General features: G+C 56.0%; 1 protein-coding gene across 1 annotated transcript in view; it reads left to right on the forward strand.

Annotated features, from left to right (window-relative positions):
• The window catches only part of ANO1 (anoctamin 1), a 169,761-nt gene that overhangs the window by 104,586 nt on the left and 40,274 nt on the right, over window positions 1–24,901 (forward strand). Inside the window, exons 8-13 of the mRNA XM_065937963.1 lie at window positions 1,516–1,581; window positions 2,076–2,131; window positions 5,645–5,686; window positions 11,614–11,678; window positions 12,476–12,610; window positions 17,093–17,253. Coding sequence (XP_065794035.1) covers window positions 1,516–1,581; window positions 2,076–2,131; window positions 5,645–5,686; window positions 11,614–11,678; window positions 12,476–12,610; window positions 17,093–17,253 — 525 coding nt within the window. The remainder of the gene's footprint in view (window positions 1–1,515; window positions 1,582–2,075; window positions 2,132–5,644; window positions 5,687–11,613; window positions 11,679–12,475; window positions 12,611–17,092; window positions 17,254–24,901) is intronic.

Here is a 24,901-nt window from a genome sequence, read left to right on the forward strand (position 1 = left end):
GTGCCGCCTCCAGGGTCAGGTGGGCTGCATGTCCCCTGCCTATTGAGGCCAATGGTCACAGGGCGCTGTGGGACTGAAATCTCTAAACCTGTGTCCCAAGTCACTGGGCAGGGGGCAATCCGGGAGTCAAGAGGAAGCCAGGAAAACTGACCCCATAGCCTAGCCGCCAATGGAGCGAGATCCTCCAGGGTGACCCAGGCCACCAGAGGTGGGAGAAGCATGGATCTAGCCCCAGCGATGCGTCTCTGACCTCAGTCTCCCTGTAGGGTCCCTATATGGATTGTAGCCCTGGCAGGCTACAGTCCATAGGGTCGCAGAGTCAGACATGACGTGACTAAATGCATGGGGCCCCTGTTGGTGAAGATTTGTGTGGTTGCTGTGAAGGTTTGCAAAGAGTTCAGGATTGGGCACTCCTCAGTCAGAGCCGACCCCACACCAGGCCATCCTGGTTGGGGGGAGGGGGGAGGTAGCTGTCTATCTTCTGGCAAGTTCCATGGCGGGGCTGGTTCCCAGCAACAGTGACAGAGCAGACAGATGGTCCTTCTCTGCTCCCCATTCCACACTGGCACCTTATCTGAAAGCCCTCCTGACCTCCAGATTCATAGATGGGGTCTGTCACCCACTAACCCCTGTGCCAGGTAGGACCCCGCCCTCAGGGAGTTTCTGCTCTGGAGGAAGGAGGCGGATCAGAGAGAACCAGGTGAACCGCAACATGGCCTTGCAGGTTGAAGGGGATAGGGAGTAAGGGGGGGTTTAGAATCAGTGATCAGTGGTCTTTCTGATGAGGTGGTGTTAGAGGGATGGGCCTTCCAGATAGAGAGCACGGCCTGTGCAAAGGCCCTGAGACAGCACAGTGTGGAGAGAGTTCTGGGGACGATAAGGAGCCAATGAACCTGAATCAAGCCCCTCCTTCACATTTTATCATAGCTGAACTTTCCAGCCAGGGGATTTTGGCCACATGCCCCCACCTCACTCTGCTTTGGGTTTCTAAGCGTCCTCAGGTGCCCTGATCACCCCAGATCACTAACTAAAGAGATGATCTATTTCTAAGTGGATTTCACAGAGGGACATTCCCATCCATGCCAGAGCAAAGTAGTCACAAGTGGGACAACCAGGCCACTGAAATGTCTGACCCACTTACTACCTAGAAAGGCTCTTGGGCCAGGTGGAGGGTTATGTGACCAGCGAAGGGATTCGTGGAAACTCCTGGGCAGCTCTAGCTCCCCAGATCAGATCTCCAAGAACCCCAGGCCCTGTGCACAGCCGGGCTCTGCCTTACCCCCTTACTCTGGGGCTGGGCACCTGAGTCCACACCTCTGGACTCTGGGAGGTGCAGATGTGGTTATGTTTATCCTGCTCCCAGTGCAGGGCGTTGAGCAACAAACTAGGACCCGGCCGTCATTCCACTGCCCCTCAGGAGCACTGGACAGCAAAAATGAGCACTTTGCCTCCCAGACACAGCTTTGATCCTTGGGGCCTCATTCGTGTATAACTAATAGCCGGATGTATAAACAGGGCAAGGAGAGGGAAGAAAGAAGGATTCTGCCCTTTTAAATAAGAGGCGCAAGTGTGATAGATACGGTAAGTGCCTCTGCCCCGCGTGGGGCCCGCAGGCCTCCTCTTCGGCTTTTCCAATCAACCTAAAATCTAATTCCAAATTGTATGTGTGTTTTCTGACACCATCAATTTTCCCATCCATATTTTTCTCATGATTCAGCTTCTCTAACCACTTACATTCCACTTCCCTCATTCATCTGCAGGCTTGCCCTCAAGCAGGTGGGGGTAGCTGGTGAATCGCAGGTTTGGGGGTCCCTCCTTCCTCCCAGGTGTCACTTCCTCTTGGGGTTTCCTCTCTGTCTTTCTAATTCTGCCAACAGAGCATGTTTTTATCATCTCCCAGTTGAACCCGGGGAGGAAACCCCAGAAAGGTGGCCGGGCTCTGTGTGGCCAGGTGTGGCTCGCTTTGAGAAAATTCTCAATGATTGAGACAGTCCTGGGACCTCTCTGATTGAACCCAGAGCCTCAGGAGACATACATGACTGGTCCGTAATCCTCTCTCTGCCTTTATTTTCAAGGCATCACAAGCCTGCTGGCCAATGGTGTCTACTCGGCGGCCTACCCCCTGCACGATGTAAGTAACCTTGACCCACACTGTCCAACTCTGCGTGTCATTTGAGTCCCCAGGTCCCCAGGGTCACACCACACCAGAGCTCAGAGCTCTCGTCATCCTGTGGTCCAGGCTTCCTGCTTTGGCACTCCTGTAAAAACGTCACTGGCTCACAGCCCTTCCTGGTTCCCCCAGGTGGGACCAGACTTACACGCAGAGCCATCTTTTCTCACTGAACCGTTCCTCCAGGACAAGGGCGCTATGGCAGCGCCCCAGGTGTATCTGAACTTCAGGCCAGCTGCTCCACAAGAACTGTGTGCTGGCTCAGCCTCCCCGCCCCTGCCCGCTGCCCCGCTGGGCTCTGGCAGATTGGGCAGAGCTCTTCGTGTATCTGCTTCTGCAGAGCCAGTGGCCGGTTTCCTGAGCTGCATCTCCAAATCCCACTGGTACCCCCTGACAAATATAGCCTGTGGCCACAGCCGCATTGTCTTGGCTCGCAATGGAGAGAAAGAGGATTCTCTTCTTATTATCTCCATGGAAACAGGGACTGGAGTTCAGCAGGGCACTGGGGATGGGCCGTGGGGCCTAAGCAGTGTGGGAACCCCGGATGGAGGATCTCTGGAGCTTTCCAAATGTGTGTTACTGCAGAGGCTAGGAGAGAAGAGGGGCAGGCCTGGGGGTCCAAGGACCCAGATTCTAGTCCTGATCACTCCCTCCTCTGCGGCCTTGACTGGAGACAGCCCCATCTGCAAGTTGGGAATAATGCCCACCCTGTCCAGTTGCCAGGGCTGCAGAGGGTGTTGATGGGAATACAGAAATGGGAGAGCTTTCAGTGCGACACTGGGTTGAACAAACAGAGGGGGTCAGACAGCAAAGAGCCCTCCTACCGGGACTGCTGACCCAGAGGGAAGGATGCTTAGCTGACCTGCCGCCGCTCCTTGTCATTCACTGGGGGGGCTGGGGATCAGCCCATCCCGCTTTCCCATCTCTGTGCCTCCGTTCCTGCTGTTCCTTCTGCCTGCAATGCTCTTCCGCCTTGTCTGCCTGGACCCTCGCCCAGGGCAGATAGAGCAATGGCCTGGAGCCTGCCTTTTCCCCTCCCCCGCACGGCTGAGTCCTCCCTTCCTCCCTGTGCCTGCCTGCTCTCTGTTCCACTAAGAAAACACTATTTGCCCGTCATTTGTTTTGCGTGTGGCGCCTCCTACGTACTCAGTAAATGTGGTGTGGGATGAAGTCAGGTGGTCTTGACAATTGACCTATTGCTGGATAAATGTTTCCAGGACCAGGCTCAGACCACAGGTCCTGGCTGGAGCTCCTGGCTCCTCCCAGGAAGGGGCCTCACTCATCCACCCCACTGGTGCCTCTTGGGTTTGCTCAGCCCCACGGGCACCAGGAACACAGCCCTGCATGGCCTTCTAGCTGGTCACCCCTACCAAGAGGTCAGGGACAGAAGCCAAAACATTTCAGGGCCTCCCTGCCTGCTTGATTCAGCCCTTTAAGTCTCAAAAGGGAAAGGGGAGCAATCAATGTTGCTGAGCACTTAACTGTATGCAAAGAACCATGTTCAGTAGGAGCTTTATCTCACTTAATCTGGTGCCGACCCGAAGGCTCAGATAGGTTTAGTAACTTGCCCAAGGTCACACAGCACCCCTGTCAGGGAGCTGAGGCCAGAAGACAGATGTGGTTGACAGGCTATTCCACCCCCTGCTGCACAACCACCTCCGCCTTCCCTGGGGCCCGATGCACCTCCTCTTCTCAGGCTTGGCTGCTACATTTGTCTTAGGAATGGATTCTCACTGTAGTTTAAAGCAACGAGTACAAGACTGTCTAATCCACGGGGCCCACACAAAGCATTTCCAAGCTCCGTATCTTGGAAATTCCTCTTGCATCATCATCTTTGCACCTGACAGGGCAGTAGGGAAGCCCTTCATGTGGGGACTGTTCCCACTTTACAGATGGGGAGACTGAGACTGCAGCTGCTCTTCCACTTGCCCAGCGGCACACAGCCAAGGGGTAGAGCCCAGATGCTGGCTCTGCTTGCAGGGTTCTTTCCAGCCAGATGATGGACCTCAGTCATCTCCAGGGAATATGAGATTTTCCGTCCATGAATTTTCCATGCAGCTGATGGACACGCACACCATTGAGTACTGAAGCTGACGTTCAAATATTTGGGCAGATAAATCCTTCTGAATGGAGCCCCTGGACCCCATGCCTTAAATAGAGGATGCTGGCTGTACTGAAGCTGCACCTTAGCCTCTGGCAGGAGGCAGACTCCTCCTGTGCGTGTATGGCTCTCACCATCAGCCTCTTACCGCTGAGCTGTGCTAGATCACATCTCAGTATGTGGCCCGGGGCACCCCACCCCCTCCAGGGCTTCACTTGTCCATTCATTCAGCAAGAGCATCCATCCATCAGACCAGGCTCTGGGTCATGGCCAACCAGACAACCAGTTATGACTGTGCGTGGAGGATGGAGGAAGAGCCTTCCGATCCGTAACTGGCGTTCAACTCCGGAGAAGGACTTGGCATTACAGCTGCTGCTGGACAGCTTTTTAGCTTCCTTCCTGGTTGGCAACTGCCCCCTTCCAGGTCACCAACAAGCTGACCTCTGTGGAAATGAGGTGCTCCTGGAGTCATGGGGCCGTCTCAGCCAAGAGGGAAAGCACTGCGGAGGCATAAAGGTTGGGGCAGGCGGGGGTCAGGGGGTGCCTAAAGACTGAGGGGAACTTGGTTAAACTGCTCCCAGAGCGTCTTCATTCAGAGACCACGGGCGTTAGTGGTCTGTCTGGTGATCACATTCCCACCACCGGAGGGCGCTGGCTGGGCTGGTGGGGCTCGTGGAAGGAGCTGGTGTGTGGAGCAGGCACCAGGCAGACCCCCTCGGCCCAGCCTCTCCCACACTTCTATTTGTCTTTGTCACCTGTCTGGGAAGCTGGGCTCCCTTTTGACTTTTAGGCCTTCCTTCTTTCCTGCTGGGATTGGAGACCTGGATCCAAGTCCCAGGTCTGACCAGATCTCGCGTCTCTCCCGGGGAAGTCAGTGTGTTCCTCTGAGCTCCGATGTTGCCATCTGTAGGATGAGGACAGTGGCCTCACCAATCTAACTCAGCATCCTTCCTGGGACACTTGAGAGGGAGAAGGTCACCTTGAGGTGCATCCCCCTTGGGTGAGGGGGGCATCCTTCTTGAGAGGGAGAGGGACACCGCCCAGGTGGGGTCTGAGACAAGACAGCAGGACGCCCCTGGCAGGATGGGATGTTCACTGACCACCCCTCCAGCCCCCGAAGCCCCTTTCCTCTGTGTCACCAGTTACAAGGGACTGACTGCTTGCCCTTCCTGGGTCTACATCGAGGGGAAGGCGCTTCAGGCTTTCTGGGAGTGGAGGGAGGGCTGGCAGGACAGCCCGGGCTCACGGCGCATGTTGTCACAGGAGGAGGGGACCTGGGCACCCTTGTGCACTGTATGAGGTTCTCTCCTGGGATGAGCCCACCTGCCTTGTGGAAAGGTCACAGGAGAGTAAGAGCCTTTCTCTCTTTCCAGGGAGACTACGAAGGGGATAACGTGGAGTTCAATGACAGGAAGGTAGGTGTGCAGACCCGGGAGCCTGCTCCTTGGGGTCAGGGGCCTTGGGGCCAGCAAGGGGCAGGGGTGCAGGGGTCCCAGAGTCACAGTCCCGCAGCTGGTGGAGAAGATGGGTGAAGTCGCCTTGGTGGACTGTTCCTCGTGCTTTGTGCGTGCTAAGTCGCTTCAGTCATGTTTGACTCATTGCCACCCTACGGACTGGAGCCCGCCAGGCTCCTCTGTCTGTGGGATTCTCCAGGCAAGAATACTGGAGTGGGTTGCCATGCCCTCCTCCAGGGGATCTTCCCAAACCAGGGATCGAACCCCGGTCTCCTGCAGCTCCTGCATTGCAGGTGAATTCTTGACCGCTGAGCCATCAGGGAGCTCTGATCTTCAGAAGCATCTTTGGCAGGTCGTCCGAGCATGTGAGGGGAAGGGAAGCGCCCCGAGCCTGCCCTTTCGCCCCGCCCTTCCTTCATGCACCGACTGTATCTCACTGGAGCAGCCAGAACCTCCACGGTTCTTTGCTGACATTTAGCCTAATCACCCCAGCTTCCGGGGAAATGAGTTTGGGAACAACGAGGCCAGCCACCTGGAGTGCCCCTGCCCCTAGCAGCACTGTAGGGGACCCCATGGATGGTGGTCAAGCCAGTGCTTCTCAAACTTACCTGTCCTGGAACCCTTTTTAATGGGGAAGTTATGGAGCTAGTGTTCTGTGGGACACACATTGGGAAACACCAAGTGACCCTTTCTGCTTCACTGGTTCCTAATCCCACCCACCTGTGCTCTCAGGACAGTCCACTCCTGCACTGCCACAGCTATTTCTTCTCCTTTTCTCGCTTGCCTACTCCCAGATACCAGCCTCCCTGCCTCTACATGGCTTCCGTGGTGGCTCAGACAGTTAAAGAATCTGCCTGCAATGAGGGAGACCCTGGTTCAGCCCCTGGGTTGGGAAGATCCCCTGGAGAAGGGCATGGCAACCCACTCCAGTATTCTGACCTGGAGAATCCCATGGACAGAGGAGCCTGGCAGGCCACAATCAAAGGGGTCACAAAGAGTCAAACACGGCTGAGCAGTTAACACTCTCTCTGCTTCTACATGAACTCCTCCCATCTCCCCAACAAGTCCTCCCTCACCTCAGGGAGCCACCCCACCCTGCATTCCTTCAGCCACCCTCCTTGCCCTGCCTCTTGCTCCCGGAGAGTGGATCCTGCTGAGATGACGGTGGAGATGACGGTGGAGACGCTTCCCTGAGAACCTCACAATGGAGGCCTTGTCCCCGATCACCAGGGCCCCGAGCCTCTGTATGTGAAATGCTCTCCGCTCCCACCTCCCTCCAGCCCCCAATACGTGCTTTTAAATCTCTGGTACTTGATACAACTCGTCCGCCCGCCCAGGAATCCAACTGAAGATGCTATCTGATTTAGCACAAAAATTACATATTTGGTTATTTTTAGTGGAACATCTGGCATTCGTCTGAGAGTCCGTGACTTGCAGATCTCCCCCATCCGGTCCATGGGCCTGCCCTGCACCAACCCTGGCCTCAGAGCCCAGCCTCCTACATCCCTCTGCAACCCCTGCCACTCCCTGCCACCCCTTCTGGCCATTCAGCCTCCAGGTCCCAGGCCCTCCACCCCAGTCTCCCACCTTCCTCCCCACACTCCAGCCTCACTGACCGCCATTCTAATCATAGGAGACTTGACTGATGGCCATGTCAGTGCCAAGACTATGCTATTTAGTTATTACTTACGAACTATTTGGCACCGCTGTGTGCCAGCCCAGCAGACAGCTCCAGGTTTATCCAGACCGAGCCGTGTTCTCTGCCTGGAATGCTGCCTGTCCTCCACCCACCTCTCCCTATTTAATTTTATGTCCCAGCAACAAATACAAGGCCTGAGAATACTGGGTGAGTGGATGGATGATGAGTGGGTGACAGATGGATTGACAGGTGGATGGACAGGTAGGTGGATGGACAGGTGAACAAATGGATGGGTGGATGGATGAGGGATGGGAAGGAGGGATAGATGATGAGTAGTGGTGGATGAGTGGAAGGAAGAAAAGACGGAAGGGAGGAAGAGTAAATGCCCTAGACACATGTTTGGGTCTCAGCTCAGAGAACTCATTCTCCCATGATCACTTCACCCTAAGTGATCTGGTTCTGAGTATTTTGCTTTTGCAATGAAAAAATCTGTGGCATCCTGTCAGTGGCAGGAGCCCCACATGCCTGAGGACACAGGACAGAAAGTGGGGCGAGCCAAGCCAAGGCCATTTTCCTGTGCTGGTCTGACAGAGAAGGGCACAAGCAGGAGTGTTTCAGGGGAGGCGGGACAGAGCTGGGCCGAGCACGGCCATAGCTCTTGGCCTGATCATTGGACCGCAAACCCATGGGGCCTTGAGCCCAAGAGCTCCCTCCTCCAGGATCAGGGGGTGGGAGGGGTTACTCCAGGTGTGAACTGAGGTGGCCTCGGGTGTGCTGTGCTGAGAGCCACAGGGCCCTGGCCCATAATTCATTTATTCATCCATTCATTCAACAATTGCTTGCTGGAAACGCCATGTGCCCAGTTTGAGAAGCTGGGGATGACACAGACCAGACAAACCTGGCCCTACTGGTGCCTCCATCCCAGAGGGAGATAGCAAGGGGCAAGTCCATGTACAGTCACTACGGACCACCTCGGTGCTGTGACGCCCCCCCCGTCCCCTCCCCCAAGCCTTGTGGGCCCCGGTGGGAGGTCTGGACTGGAGAGATGCCAGTGGGTGGAACCAAGATCTCTTTGAGGGCAGGTGCTGGAAGGTTCCAGGGTCACCGTGACCAGAGTCATCAGCCCCCAGCCAGCCTGCCCAAGGGCCCCAGACATCTCCCACCTGCTCACAGGCCGAAGGGCTCCACAGAACTCTGCCAACCCTGGAAATCTGATGTTTGATTTCCTTGTGCTGACAGCTGCAGGGTGATTGATGTTCTCTTCTTGGCAGGAAGAAAAGTCCACCGAGATAAAATGGTTTATGTAGAAAGCTGAGCTGTACCCCTATCTGTCATGTCTACTGGTGGGCGATGGCTGGCCTGCTGCGACCAGTCCCACTGTGCAGGCCCGGGAACAGGGTGACCAGTGTGACAAGGCCCAGCCTTCAAGTGGGTCCTTCTGTGCCTCCCCCTTTCCATCCCAGGGTCTGTCTCATCCCTCCCTCTGATCCACCTCCAGTGCGTCTAGGGTGTAAATTTCAGCTGAGGGGAGGAAGCTGCCTTCAGTGACGGCTGCTTTGTTTCTCCAGAGGTGCTGTGCCATCTTATCAGAGTTTGCTGGCTCAGACCTCTCCCTTTAGAGAGTAAAACTGTAGGCTTTCCTCCTTTTCTGCATAATCAGACAGATGACACGTAACGAGACCCCAGCACTCCGCTTTCAAAGCCTTGGGCCCGTCTGAGTCCTCATCATGACTTGGGAGGAAGGACAGGCTCCTCCTGTATCAAGGAGACGATGGGACTCGGCAGGGAGGGTCTGCCCAGGACACCCACTGCCGACCCAACAGAGCCACTGTCCCAGCCCGGCAGCATGGCTCTAATTCCTGGACCCTTTCTCCTCCGACATGGTGTTGGCCCCGTGCATCCTAGTCCCTTCTGCAGAAGCTACCAAGGTTCCCTCACCAGCAATCAGACTTGCCATTAAGTCTTTCAGGACTTGGAGTCATGCTGAACACATCCTGTTCATGCCACTTACAGAAAGACTTAAAATTCAAAGAAAGCTCCTCTTAGAGAGATCAGAGTAGGCGAAACCCAGGATTTTGACAGCAAGGTTCGCTTGTAGTTTATTAAGAATGCATTTAGCTGTTCTCAGTTGTTTTTCTCCCTGCATTCTCCTCCCTGCTTGTTTTGCCCCTGTGTGCTGACTTCTGATGAAATACAGCGCTTGTGCTCTCCTGAGTATTATGCTCCAGCTGCAGAAGGAGAGAGGCAATGGAAAATGGGGAAAAAAAAGGAAAGTTTGCTGAACTTGCTGAAGGTTCATTTCTAGGAACCCCTGACTCCCTGGTCTGTGGAAGCTAGACCCCTCTGAGTGAGCCTTTTACACATTTTTAATTTTCAGAGGCTCAGTTGAAGGGATCTTTGTGTATAGAAAACCATCCCACCAGCTGTGGGTCTTCCAAGTCAGTGGGGGAGAATATACTCACTCAGGCTGATGTAACAAAGTACCAGACGGGCGGCTTGAACAGAAAACATTTTTTCCCCATGGTCCTAGAGGCTGGAAGTCCCAGATCCAGGTGCCGACAGGGTTGGATTCTGGTGAGGGCTCTCTCCCTGACTTACAGACCGCCGCCTTCCCACCGTGTAGCCTTTCCTCCATGTGTGCACTAGAAGAAAGCCAACTCTGGTGTCTCTTCCTCTTCTTATAAGAACACAAGTCCTGCCAGGGTCTTTTCCAATCCCCTTCATGGATCGCAGCCTGCGGTGGTGAAGGGGCTTGCATAACTCAATGAAGCTATGAGCCATACTGTACAGGGCCACCCAAGACAGACAGGTCATAGTGGAGCCCTGATGCTGGGAAAGATCAAAGGCAAAAGGAGAAGGGGGAAACAGAGGATGAGATGGTTAGATAGCATCACCGACTCAGTGGACATGAATTTGAGCAAACTCTGGGAGATAGTGAAGGACAGGGAATCCTGGCGGGCTCCAGTCCATAGGGTTGCAGAGTCAGACATGACTTAGCAACTGAACAAGTCCTGTCAGAGCAAAACCCTGCTCTCATGACCACATTTAACCTTAATTACTTCCATAAATATGTAGCCTCCTAATACAGTCACATTGGGCGGCTAAGGCTTTAACACATTTGTGTTTGGGGAGATACAAACATTTATTCCATAGCATAGGGTATTGGGGGGTGATGATATAAAAGGCTGTATTTTTAAAAAACAAAAGAGAAAGCTGTATTTGGTGTATTTGGGGCCACAGCAGAATCTGAATGTAAGAGACTCTCACAAGTTTTAAATTTAAATATTAAGAAAAGGGAAAAGGACAAAATCAAGCTTCAGTGTACAGGAGAGACCCAGGGACCTTGGTGAGGCCTCACAGGCATCCCCACGCTGGCCTCCTGTCCATTCCCTGTCTGATGCCAGCAGAGACGGGCAGCCAAGGCACTGGGTTCCCAGCTGGGGCCCGCTTCCCTCCAGCCAGCAGTGTCACCGCAGGCTTTGGGTTAAGGTTGGTAGAGCATTAATCACCCACATGCATGGGATCTCTCTATTACAACCAGCAGTCCTAACCCAGCATCTTTAAGACACGCTACATGTTCATACAGACATATGAATATATACATTCCCACAAGGCCAAGCTCATTACCATCCTGCCCAAGCCTGGGGCGTAGTGGGTTTTGTGGATCTCATTCATCTCACTCGGCCACGTTAATCAGACAGCCTGTCTCAGGAGATCCACGTCAGCTTTTTTGCACCTCGTGAGATCTGTTAAAATCACACCACTGGGATTTCTCTGCTCCAAAGCCGGATGGGTCTGTCTTTAACAAAGAAAGTGAGGTGTCTGACAGTGGCAGGCCATTTTAAATCCCAAATCAAATAGTGAAGAGTGAGGATTCCATAATGATGCCAGAAGCTTCTTTCCCATCCCCACCGCCACCTAAAACCATAGGTCTGTACTTGCTCGAGGACCCCACCACTGCCTGCGGGTTCTTTGAGGCCCGTACCAGAGCTGAAACCTTGGACCCGTTTCTCCATGTCCGTCTCCTCCACCAGAGTGGGAACTCCAGGGCTCAGGGGGGTGTCTGCGGTGTTCAGCTCACATCCTAGTGTCCAGCATGGTACCTGGCACAGGGCTGACTTTCTATATGAGTTTGTTGAATGAATGAATGATGTAGCCATGAGCTGAGCACCTTGGCAGCTCTGTGTTCTGGCAAGGAACCTGGGAGCAGTTTACTTTTCCCCAGCCCTCACCACTTCCTTTTTCCCAGCTCCTGTACGAAGAGTGGGCGAGTTACGGGGTCTTCTACAAGTACCAGCCCATCGACCTGGTCAGGTAAGTGGGGACTCTGAGAGCAGGCTTGGGTGGATAGACATCCCTGTGCCTCTTGACTGCACTGAGTGTGCAGAGCATGGGCCCCTGCTTGAGCTTGAAGAACTTGTGCAGGGGAGCTGAGGTCTCCTAGCAGGACTGGCAGCCTGGTCAAGCCTTAGATCAAGCAGTTTATTCAGATTCATTGCAGGACTGGCTCTCATCTGTCATGTTCAGTCTCCCCCTAAATTCAGTCTGGCTCGACCCAGTCAGGCATCTGGTGGGGTTTCTTTCTGTGTCAAAAGGAAGAAAAGAGCTGCCTGGGAATCTGTAAGAATTGCCCCTCTGGACACCGTGTCCTCTCCTGAGAGACCTCCCTTCCAGGGCAGACAGACCAGGCAACGTTTTTCCTGTGGGGACACATAGATCAGAGCCCAGCCCGTGAAGAAGACAGAGATGCTCAATATATGGAGTTATTGGTGCCTCAGGGCCGGAGTTTTTAACTGTTTTAAGGCTGCAAGAGGCTGGAACAGAGTTGACTGCCTCCGGGCAGCATCTCGCCCTGCAGCGTGGACATTACAGGTGGAAATGCTCCCATCCTCGGGGCTCAGCAGAGGAGGGGTGGGCACTGTGAAACCAGAGAGCCCCCCCCAAAACATGACAGCCTGGCTCAGAACCACCCCTCCCCCCGCTCTGCTTGGTCGAGAACCAGGGGCCCCCGTGTGAGCTGTTCATGCTGGGGAGGGGGCGTGGTGTAAATTTTGCCCCTGGTATGGGTTGAGAGTAAACATGTCTCGATCTGGCTTTGCCCTGCGGTGCAGAAAGTATTTTGGGGAGAAGATTGGCCTGTACTTCGCCTGGCTGGGCGTCTACACCCAGATGCTCATCCCAGCCTCCGTGGTCGGTATCATCGTTTTCCTCTACGGATGGGCCACTGTCGATGACAACATCCCCAGGTAGGTGGGCAGCCCCTCTCCCCAAAGACGTCCTCATCTCACTAAGGAGCCACGTTCCCCTTACTGCAGGAATAGAGCTCCCTGGGGCTGGGGCCCCTCACCCCAACAAGCCATGCCCCGCTCAGCAACCACCACTCCCCTACAAACCGAGAAGTCACAGGCCAGGCCGGGCACTGTCAGGACCAGAGTCGCCCCGTCCAAAGGCTTTAATAGCCGTCTGAGACCGTGGGCGGCCTTTGCAGTCACGCTCACCCTAGGAGACGTTTTATTGTTGAGAGGAAGACATAAAATAAATATCCGACTCCTTTTTGTCCTTTGAAGCTTTTTTTCCCATTCAGTCCTTAGTCATTATATGACAAGAAAATTCACTGCTTCCCTGTGAGGTCAGGAAGTGAGGCAGGACCATTCGGAGACCTCAGGGCAGCACACTCAGCTGGCCGGGCTCTGTCTGCACCGCACCCCTGCTCCCCACGATGTGGGGAAATCGTGCAGCAGCAGCTTGGTCTGCAGGGGCTGGCCCGGTGCAGCAGACCCTGGCCCGTGAGCGCAGGGCTGATAGCCCTGCCACTGTTCCCCAGGGAGCAGGCCAGGCGTGGGGAGCTCTGGGAAGGAAGCCGAGACCCCAGAGACAGCCTGGCCTCATGCCGGGAGCTCTTCTCCCAGACTGGCAGCCAGAGCGTGACTCAGGCAGTGGGAGTCTGAGGACAGCATCTCCCCTCTTTGGTCGCTGTTCCCGGAATTTGCCAATCTCGACCCAGGGATAGCGGTTTATGATGTGAGCTCAGGACGCCAGCCCCAACTTCCATCAGGATCACTGTGCCTGCAGGCAAAGTGCTGGTTTAGAGAGGCAGACGCCCCACCCGCCTCCCCGGAGCCGGGGCGGTTTGTCGGGACAGTCTTGGGACATAGGGCAGGTTACCCTTCTTACAACTCAGTCCAGCAGCTCTGAAGCAGAGCTGTGGTTTAAAAGGGCCGATGAAAGAGTCTTTGACCTGGGGAAGAAACTGGCTCCTTAGGACCCACTCAGTGGTGTAGAAAGGCCACGTGCGGTGAAGTTTTGTGCAATGGATGTTTGAATACATGTTGTTGTTGTTCAGTCACTAAGTCGTGTCTGATTCTTTGCGACCCCATAGACTGCAACCTGCCAGGCTTCCCTGTCTACCACTATCTCCTAGAGTTTGCTCAAACTCCTGTCCATTTAGTCGGTGATGCCATGCAACCATCTACGCAAATGACAATAAAGTACTCCACCCACCTGGAATCAGAAAGTTAAGGGAGTCTGGCTTCTGTCCCCTCCAGGGTTATTTTGGGCGCAGGCAGGAGAAAGCTTGTCCCTTTGTTTGCTGATGACACAAGCTCACTGCACTCTGGGGTTTAATGAAAGCAGGGATCCGAGTAGCCCAGACAAGGAGGGGCCTTCACTCCAAAGTCGGAGAGACTCTGCAAGTGGAAGGCGGGGCACCCCCCTCGGGGACTGCTCCATCCGTCTCCCTCCCGGTCCTGGAGGGAGGGCAGGGCTGGTGGTCTCAGCCTGGACACTGCCTCAGGAGGCTCAGGCACTCCCGCAAGGGCGCTGACAGCCCCGGGCCAGGCCAGGCCAGCGCTGTCACATGGCCAGGGTTACGGACAGCGTTCACTGGGGACTCTGGGGCCCCGTCTGACCTCGGCCTCCGCTCGCTTGGTGCCTTGGACCAAGCGTGAAGTGTGTGTTCCCCTTGGAGCCTGGCCCGGCCAAGTCTGCAGGATGGCCAGTGCCCCCACGCCCCGCAACATGCTACCCCACCACCCATCCCTCTATTTACTCCAAAGAGCAGGCGCCTGTTGCTCGTCTTTATTTTGGCTGAAGGCAGTGAAGGGAGAGGCTGAGGGTTTAAAACCAGCAGAAACAGGCTTTTCGTCTGGCTGGCGTTGTTTAAGCTGGCAGGGCAGAGAGCTGGGCAGCCATTGGGCTTACGGGCAGGCAGAGACGCAGGCCCTGGCCTTCCCGGCCCCCTCCCACCCTCAGGCTCCAGGCCCCCCACCCAGTGGCACCAGGCCACATGCTGACAGTGACTTGTCCATCCACTGGTCCCCTGAGAGGGGCCGGGGTCAGGCATGGGTGGGTGTCCAGCCCCTCTGCCTTTCAGGAGAAGCCCCAGAAGAGAGGACGCTCAGGGAGGACCAGAGATGGGCCCCTCGAGTCAGTGCCTGTACCTCCTTCTGATCACTGCGGCTGCCGTCGCTCCGTTCTTCCCATGGCAGCGATGGTGAATGGGAGGATGGTTTAAATACCCCAGTGCCATTCCCAGGGCTTCCTGTACATTCCCCTGGTTAAGCCTCCTGACAATCCAATAACATGGGCTCTTGGGGGATTCCATGGAGGTCCAGTGGTTAGGACTGAGTGCGTGCGTTCACTGCCGTGGACCGGGGTTCAGTCCCTGGCCGGGGAATTAAGATCCTGCAAGCCATGCGGCATGGCCAAAAAAAACCCAATTTAAATAAACTGCCATGACCCTTTAAAAAAAAAAATGAGCTCTGTAGTCTCAGCATGCCCATTCTATGGATACGGAAACGGAGGCCCGAGGAGTTCAAATGACCTGCCCAAGGCCACACAGATCACGAGCAATGGAGCTGGAATTCACATGCAGAGCTGGCTGGCTCCCAAGTCCTTGTTGCCCTCTGAACTGTGTGTGCCTGACCCCCCCAACATACATGTGTACACAGACACACACGCGTGCTCACACACACACACACACACACACACACACACACACACACACACACTTCCCCACACGCTCTGAGGCATAGCCTCGCCCTCCGTCTGTCTTTCCATCTACCGTGCCTGGCGCCGTGCCTGCCACACACAGCAGGTGCACAATTTTTTAATAACTGTTTGGGGAGAGCCACTGTGAGAAGAGAACTGAGCAGGATGCCTGCAGTGCTGCCAGAGGAAGCCCCCCACAACCTCTTGGCAAATGTTCCCTGGTGGTTGTGGTCCAGCCAGGATCCTGTGCATAAGCTCATGTGCATCCAGAAATTTTTCTTAAAAGTCAAAAAGCAGTCACCCCATTCATCCCCCCACTTCACCCAGAAAGCCATCTAACCCTGGGAATCCACTCCTGCCTGTGCCTAATTATTACTCAGCGTCTTGTCCAAGTGAGCAGCAAGGAGAGGGGCAGGGCAGGGCGCAGCTGGCAAGGCCCTTTGCAGCCTCTCTCCTCATCTTCCAGAAGGAGGAACTGAGTCTGAGGCTCAAGGACCAGCCCCGGGCGCACAGAGGACAGAAACTGCCCCTCAAGGAGCCGAGCCAAGCCTCCTGGCCTCAGCAGGGAGCCCTCCTGTGGCCTCTGGGCGGCAGCTCAGAGCGGGGCAGGGACAGACGGGCTTGACAGGGACAAAGCCCCGGGCGCAAGCCCCACTCTGCTGTGTGGCCCTGGACAAGTGACATCCCCTCTCTGGGCTCGCTTCCTCCTCTGTGAAGGTGGGGTTGTAACAGCCCTACAGTTGGTCCAGACTGGGTGGACACTCGGTGCAGTCTCCTGCAATGGCTGGTGAGCCTTTCAATACTACATTTTTCAGTATTAGTAAGAGAGAGTTTGAGAACTGGCAGGGCTGAGGAGGAGGGCCCTGGGCATCGCAGAGCTCCCCACAGTCCCCAGACTTCATGTTTGCTCAGCAGAGTGAAAGCCTGCCCTGAGCAAGGCCCCATCCTGCTCAGGGACCACCCCTCATTTCCAGGGTGAGCCTGGCCTGGTGGGACCACAACCCCAGGCAGCTTGTGGGTGCGTTCCTTCTGACCCAGCGACCTGCCTCCTAAGAGGATGTCTGGGTGGACCAATTCTCCATCTTCTTATGGGTCCAGAGTGCCCAGCAAGGCCCGCGGGCTGGTACCTAGGGCATCCCCACAGGGGTGGACTGAAGCCCGCAGGAATGGGACTGAGCAGGCGCTGGGTGCGAGGCCCGGGCTCAGGAAGGGCATAGCATCCTCACGTCTTGACTCCTTTCTTCTTTCGGGTCTCCCGGGCCTGGTTACGTCTGGACTTGGACGGCATTCACTGTCAGCACAGCTTTGACGGTGCCTGGTCCTCAGAGGGAAGCTGCTGGGGACCTCGACTTCTAGGGGCAGCTCCAGGGCAGGCCATGAGTCCCACTGCCCAGGGCCACCCCAGAGATGAACGCTTACGCGACCCTGTCCTACCACACAGCAAGTCACATGGATCCACACCCAGGGCCACCTACAGAAGTTGCAGGCTGGGTGAAAAATTAAAGTGTGGGACCCTGTTCAAAAGTCACTAAGGCTATAAGATGAGGGGGTCAGAGAGTGGGATGCCAAGCTGGGGCCTTGGGTGGAGAAGAGGGATGTGGTCCCCACTGTAAGCCCACTGGCGAGCCGAACCATGTCCACCCCAGCAAGGACAGCATGCTTCCAGAAGGTGCTGGTCCGCGGGGCCAGTGGGGGCCCTGACCGTCGGCTGGGGGACTTCAGGCTGTTCTCTCTTCCAGCATGGAAATGTGCGACCAGAGACACAACATCACCATGTGCCCACTCTGCGACAAGACCTGCAGCTATTGGAAGATGAGCTCCGCGTGCGCCACCGCCCGTGCCAGCCACCTCTTCGACAACCCTGCCACCGTCTTCTTCTCCATCTTCATGGCCCTCTGGGGTAAGCAAGTGCCGCTTTGGGGCAGGGGCGACCTTGGATGATCCCGACCCTCCCTCCCTCTCCTTGAGGTTACCTGCAGGGGCGTGTGCCAGGAAAGCACATGGGAAGGACGGTCGGCTCTCATTCCATCTGCTGGGCACCCAAGGCTGTGCCAGGTCGCAGATGCACACGACCATAGATGCATCCAACCGGGCCAGGAGCCCCTCGAAGTCTCGGAGGGTGATTTCTCCCAGAAATGGAGCTCTTTCCCGGGGCTGGGCTCTGTCGGCTCAGGAAGGGCAGCTGCTTTCAGAGGAGGAGGACCAAGGGGTCTGCCTTCCTCGCACCATTCTCCCGATGTTGCTGGGGAAGCTGAGCCCGGCCAGGCCCTGGGGCACGTCTCTCAGCACCCCTATGGATGCCGCGTGCCCATTTCACAGATAAGGAAGTCAAGACCCAGAGTGGATGTGAATTGTCTGGGATTACCCACCTCCTGAGCCGCCATGGCCTGTGCCCTTAACCCCTGGACTTCAGTGCCACCTGGAGCCCAGGGCAGATGGCGCCTCCCCAGAGTTCTTCCAGAATGCAGGTCCTGCCTGGTACCTGTCTCAGGCTTGAGGCAATGTGGGAGGTGGGTGAGCAGTGGCTGAATGCATCTCCACAGACGTTTCTGGATTAGCAGACAGGCCTATCTCCTCCTCCACAGCCCCATGTAGAGCCTTTGCCAGCAGGGGATTCGGGGCTTGGGCATCCATGTGCTGAGCCATCTCCTGGGGGCACCAGAGCCCCCATCTTTGTGCTCAAGGGTCCCAGCTAGTAGGAGATAGAGCTGCACAGAGAGAGCAGAAGAGGGAAGGGTCAGGATCTCTGCGACAGGGCAGTCAGGAGGGGCTGCCTGGAAGAGGCGTGAGCCTCTTGAGCTGGGTTCTGGAAATATAAGGGGCAGGGGTGCTGAAATGTGGGACAGACAGACTGTAGACACACAGAGGGCTGCGCCGTCGCCTGCTGAAGGGCAGCCCCGGGCCCCGCATGCCCCGTGTGTCCTGGTGCTCCGTGGGCTGCGGTGGGCCGGGGGCAGGGGCAAGGGGCGGAGGAGGGTGCCACTAGCCAACCAGGTGTGCGGCTCTTACCTGTCAGTGTGATTTAGATCCATGAGGATCCCGTCAAACAGAATGCAGTACAAGCCTCCATTACTAAGGGGAGTGGGGGACCTGCCCTCAGTCTGAAGAGGACCCCTCAGAACCTCAGAATCCTCTGAGTTGAGGCCTTGGATTCCCAGCTCAGATGAAGCTGCAAGCCAGTGGGAAGTCTGGTGGTGACAGGAGAGAAGAGCCAGCCTCCGCAGGCAGCAGAGCAGGGTTGATGCCCAGGCGGTGGGCTTCCAGGCCCGCGCGCTTCCAGAACCCTCTCCCGGCCTGAACCTGCCCTGCGTGGCCCCGCAGCCTCCCCCGCCGCCCTCGCAGTTGCGTTCAGACTCCATCAGTGTTGAAGGGGCTCACCAAGCCCAGGGAAGCACCAGGTGCTGGGGGGGTGGTGCTGGGGTTTTATCCCATTTTGGCCAAGGCTTCCTGGAGCCAGGGGCATGGGGTTCGGCCCAACCTGTGAGATCTGGAGGCAGGTATGCAGAGGAGCCGAGGACTGCATCAGGGGTCAGGGAAGGAGGGGAGAGCCTGGCCCATCCTCTGGGCTCCTGTTTCTGTGTGGACCACGGACCGGGTCCTCTGGTGTCTGATCACTGCCCAATCACATTTCTACACTTGTTGGAAACCATGGAGGATGGGTCCTGGTGAGGGTCTGAGCTGCAGCACCTCCTCTTAGAAGGTGCGTGTGCTGACCACCTCCCTCCCACCCCACCACCACCTCGGATCTGAAGAGGGACTTGGGGTCCTCATCAGGAGCCCCTTTTGAGCATCTTCCCCACCGAGGCCTCGTGCCCTGGGCACAGCACACTCTGCCTGCATGGCTAAGGGGACCCAGTTTTCACAGCAGCGGCCTCCCCACGCCACCGGCCAGCTCTGACCCCTCATCCAGATCCACCCGCCTGGGTGGTGGCCAAGCCAACACCTCCTGTGATCCCCAGGTGGCCCACGAGCAGGCGCGAACATAAGATGCTCAGCGCCAAGCCCCTGGAAGGTCGTTCAAGGACACCAATCCAGTTGGCCCCTGTGTGCCTTTTCACACCCCCAGGGGACTCCAGTGCAGCCCTACCACTTCCGCATCCCATCATTCAACCCTCAGCTTCCTCGCCTGTAAAATGGGGGTGGGATAAGGATCTTTTACAGCCAGCACAAAATCTCAGCCAACACTCAGTATGTACGTGGCTGACTCTCAATAAACAGTCTTGCCCTTGTGACCGCAAACCCCTGGCGGGGCTGCCTGCCACACTGCAGGGGTGTGAGACCAGGTAGATGTGCCTGGTGTGTAGGGCGTGTACCGACCGGTATTTAGTTAAGTGTTTGTCCTGGGCTCCAGGGAAACCATCGGAGGTGAAAACCACTGTGTCCACTGCCTTCACCCAGGCTGCAGAAGGACGTAGCAGGCGCAAAGGCCCCGTGGCGAGGCTGCAGGCCTGTTGAAGGAGCCTGCGGGTGCAGGGAGCAGGCGGGACCCCGGAGGCCAGCGCGGGCCACAAAGGCCTTCACATTCACTGAGAGGACTAAGGAGCCAGCGCAGCCTCTGCTGTGTAGAGTTTTTCTCATCTTAAGCTCATGTCAGAGATGGCGACTGATGCACAGAGCAGCCGAGGAGGTGGTGGGAGGAGGCTGATCCGACTCTGAGTGGGGGGCAGGGGGCTTTCACGGCCCCAGGAGCTCCCGCAGGTGACGGCAAGAAGCCGGTTTCCACGAGTGCAGACAGTGCAGAAAGGAGTACTGTGGGGATGTGCAAGAGAATCAGTCAGGGGCCCTCTCCCTCCCACCCTCCCTGCGCTGGGCTCCCCAACAGTGTCCCATCTGTTCCCACTATCCTGCCCAGGCATCTTGGAACTGCTTCTCCAAACTGAGGGCCCCGATGGAAGAGAGTGACCATCCCAAAAAAGGAGATGCCTTGGGCTTGGCCAAGCAGGTGTCACTTGGAGGTCGAGGGGTACAAATGACAGCCCCCCCATACCACATGAGCATCACCCTGCATCCTGCCCACCTGCTCATGACCTGTGGCCCAGAGGGTCCCCTGCCTGCTATCCACCTGCTGCAGCCCAGACACATCCACCTCTGCAAGCATCTCTGGGCAGCACGTGGCTTACCGGCTCTCTGTCCTTCTCCTCTGCAAACATCTCCTCCTCTGATCAGAGCTCGCTTCAGCTGAGAGCTTGTGAGCCGATTAAGTCATGAGCCATTTGGACACTAATCACCCCATTACCAACCTCAAGAATGACCTTCCACGGTCAGCCTCAGGGGTGGTCTTGCTCCAGGAGCCCTGAGAGCTCGGTTGGATTCTGGCCACTGCCCACGTCTCAGTGAATCCGGGCGTGTCACACACCTTCCCTGTCACCTGCCGAGAACGGCTGGGTGCTGCACCCACAGGACGAGTGTGGTCCTCAGAGCGCCTTCCTGTGTGGTCACCCTGAGCCTGAGAAGACCCCGTTAGTCAGTGCCCTGGTTGTTTGGGAGGAGGCTAGAATGAGATTTGTCCCTCCCTCACTGGCTCAGCAGTGGCCTGTAGCCCGTGGACACTCAGGTAATAGAGATACCAGAACCGTCCCTCTCCCAGGCTCATAGCAGAACCACCCCTCCCCCAGGCTCTGGGGAACTCCAAGCATAGCTTCACCGTGAACTTAGTCATCATGATGCAAGATGGTCCTCCCAACAAGACCGAGAATGAGAGTCACAGGTCACCAACTCAGTGCAAGGGAGAGATTTCCAACAGAGAGTGCTGGACCAGGCTGGGTTGACAGGTGGTGAGCACCTCGTTCTAGGAAGCAATCAAGCTGAGGTTGGAGGACTCCTTGCAAGTCTGCTGCAGAACATGGGGAAGTGACGTCTGTGTGTGGCTCAAGGTGGCTTAATAGAATATTCCTGGCCCCACACCCTAGTTCTGATGTTTAATTCTGGGATCAGTCTGACTATAAATGTAGGATTGATGGCCATCAGTCAGTGAGCTGATGTGTCTGTGTCTGACATGGTGCCTGATGCTCCTTGTCCTTCATTCCACTACATCCCGGCAGCTGAGAAGTTGTCTCCATTTAACAGATGAGGAAAGTGGGGCTCCACTGAGCCTGAGCTGAGGCTGGAGAACCTCCTAGCTGAGCACGAAATCTCCCAGTTCCCCCGCTCCAGGATGGGGCGGCTGACCCTGCAGCAGGCCCACAATGGAGCCCAGCTTCACAGCTGCGGGCTGGGTGGTTTGGTCCAACTCAACGCCCAGCTAGGTTGGCTGTGTGCCAGGATGGCTCATCACTGGGTAACAGCGCCAGCCACTGGGCCGGACTCGGGTTCGAATCTCAGTTCTGTCGCCTAACAGCTATGTGACCTCAGGCAGGTTGCTTCACCTCTCTGAGCCCCGGGTTCTCCATTTGTAAAATGGAGCTAGTAATCCAACCCACCTCAGGGAGCGGTTGGGAATGTCACATGAGTCTTAGGGCTTGTGATGTCTTAGGGCTGGGCCTGGTGCTACTTGTCACGTTGTGCTAGCTGTTACAGCCAATTGGTGACCGCTTGCTTTTTGGAAATGTGAGAACAGCGTAGATAGACCCTGTGAGACTGGAGCTCAGATCTAACCTCTCACCTCGTGCCTGGGGGGCCTCTGTGAACTGTGTCCCTTCATCTCCTTCAGAAAAGAACACTGGCTTCAGCTGGCTGGTACTACTGTGTGTCGGGCACTGTTCTGAGCCTCTCATGTATGGAGACTCATTCATTCTCCCAGTGACTCTTAGAGGAAAGCAGACTCTGCTCCTTCATTTAGCAGGTAAACCATTGATGCAACTTTCCCAGGGGGACACAAGCTAGCAAGAGGCAGAGGCAAGGGCCTTCTCTCGCAGTCCAGTGGTTAAGACTCTGCTTCCAGCATGGGAGCACAGGTCCAATCCGTGGTTGGGAACTAGGATCCCACTTGCCGTGTGGTGCAGCATGACCAAAAAAAATTTTTAAGGGGAAGAGGCAAGACCTTGAACCCCAGCAATCTGGCTCCCCAGTCTCATATATGTGACCCCTGGGCTCCACTCCCATTGCCAGTGGTACTAACCAGCTGTGGCTGTGTGCCCTTATTTCCAGCAGGATGACCTTAAATTCTTTCTCTCCAGGTGACTAGCTTCCCTCCAGGCAGACAAGCTCCCTTCCCTCTCCAGAGGTTCACACTGAGTTCACTGGTCCCCACAACAGCCCTGGAGAGAAACCCTGTTATTCTCTGATGAGGACATGGGAGCACAGAGAGGTTAAGTGACTCGCCCAAAATCACACAGCTAACAGATTCGTAACAGACACGACAGATCCGTGCCCTGGCCCGCCTGCCTCCGTAGCCCAAGCTAGTGCCATGGTCTCACCTCTCTATCCAAACATCTTCCATGCCTCTTCCATGCCCTCCTGGGGAAGCAGAGATTTACCACGAGCCAGTGGTGAGGGGCAGGCAGGCAGCAATGCTGCTCAGCCCACCAGCATGGCAAGGAGCTGGTTGGATTTTGTGCACTCTCTCCATGAAGCCAGCTTGCTCATGCCATGCTAGTTTATTGAGCATGTACTGTGCGCAAAGCGGTACCACCTCACACCCTCAAAGGTGCTGGCCAGCCCTCACCAGCAGCCCTGTCCTTGGGATAAACACAGACGGCTGCATCCTCCTCTATCCAAGATACAGGGAAATGGGGGTGTCTGTGCTTCCACCGTCTACCCCCCTTCCTCCAGCTCCACTTCCGCTGTGTGAAACCACAAAGGTGCCTGTCTGTCAAGGGCAAGTTCAGTCTACATGTTCCCGTTTTGGGGGTGGGTGGGGGGAAGCAAAAAAGCCAAACCGCTCCCAGGAAGCACTTAGGGAAAGAGGAGCTTATTATAAATCAAGACAGAATCAACAGGAAAGGGCCTGCTGGGCTGAGAGGTGCCCGCTGACTCCCCGCCCCTGCCCGCAGGGTGGAGGAGACACAGTCCCTCTGTCCCCAGTCCTTTCACACTTGCTGTCAAGTGTAATTAGCAGCAAGCTTGCCATTGTTGAGTAGGATTTTTTTTAAATCCCTTATTCAATTACTTGTTCATTACCCTCTAAAGGATCATTTTCCCACTGGTGTTTCTTCTCCCACTGTGTCCTTTCTTTTCCTGTCCTCCAGCTGTGAACATTTCTTCTCACTCCGTGACAGAGAGCAACCCCAAACCTGTTTCTGCCCTTAGCAGGGCTGGGTCAGCGCCCAGGAGTCGCTGTGGCCACTGTTTCCATGGGGTCTGGCTTGCTCGAGGGGGCGACCCGCTGGTCCTGGAACCCTGCACTTTGGCTGAGCCCTTCACTGCCTGGGATTTATAGCATGTCAAAACCTCTAGTAAGGTGTCAAGACGAAGCAACTTTGAGCTCCATTTAGCTGTTCACACCAGGATCAATTTTCTGAAATTATAGCATAATAATGGGGTTTTCAAGGCTTGTCAGTTCCAGGCAGAACAAAGGGGGTTATTGGATTTGAGCCCGGCTGCAAGGCGCTATAGAGAGATGGTCCCAGCGTCAGTGGAATGACAGGTGTGGTTGAAACTCCTCCCAGGGTCTGCGCGCCCAAGGCTCTGAATGCAGTTGGCAGGTCACCGGCTGAGTCACCCAAGTGGGGCAGGGACAGAGAGAGACTTTATCTCTGCTAGAATTCAAAGGCCAGCAGCGGGTTCGTGAGCGGACACTTGTTCAGGGGATAAATAAGTAGAGTCAGTGAGACCATGAAGGGTCAGGGCCTTTGTGCGGACTGGAGCTTCAGCTCCCCTGAGGGCTGACAGGCAGGTTCACACCATTGCCTGGTCCCTGCAGCCTGAGGAGACCCATCCCTGCTCTCCACGTGTGGAGAACGTGCACTGTCAGGAGCCAGAGATTGGTGAAGCTGTTCTCTGCTCTCGGGGACTGCACTTTAAGAAGGGTGCGCCCTGCCTGCCCCGGCACCCTCGTGGCTCAGGAGTGCCTGGTCCAGGTTCAGGAGTTGAGACCCCCCTGGCCCACAAAGAGCTTGGGCCTCACAGGGGAAACGGGACCGTTCTCTGGGCGACTGCAGAAGCACTCAGCCTTGACCAGAGCCTTCCCTCCATGGCCTCTGAGATTCCCACGGCAGCTTGAGCAGCCTTGATGTTCCAACAGAAAACAATGGGTAGGGGACTTCCCTAGTGGTCCAGTGGTTAAAACTGGGCTGCCACTGCAGGCGGTGTGGGTTCAATCCCTGGTGGGGGAACTAGATTCCACATGCCACATGGCACAGCCAAAGAAAAAGAAGAAATATCCTACAAAAAAAAAAAGACAGTGGGAGGGTGGAACCAGGAGCATTTAATGACATGTCCAAGATCGTGCCATGCGTCAGTAGCCATGCTTCAGGGGAGGAAGGTCTCAGAAAGAGAGGCCAGCAGCCAGCCGAGGAGGCGCCCAGAAACTGGGGAATTAGGGCTAGGCGTTGGAGTGAAGGCAGCTTGGACAGTTCAAGCAGGGCCCAGGGGAGATGGGATGGGATGCGGCCTGGGAGAAGAGCCGAACCAGAGACCGGGGGTGGCTGGAGCGCGGACTGTCAGCTCAC

This window comes from Muntiacus reevesi, chromosome 5, assembly GCF_963930625.1.
Source record: "Muntiacus reevesi chromosome 5, mMunRee1.1, whole genome shotgun sequence".
In the NCBI taxonomy this organism is placed as follows: Eukaryota; Metazoa; Chordata; class Mammalia; order Artiodactyla; family Cervidae; genus Muntiacus; species Muntiacus reevesi.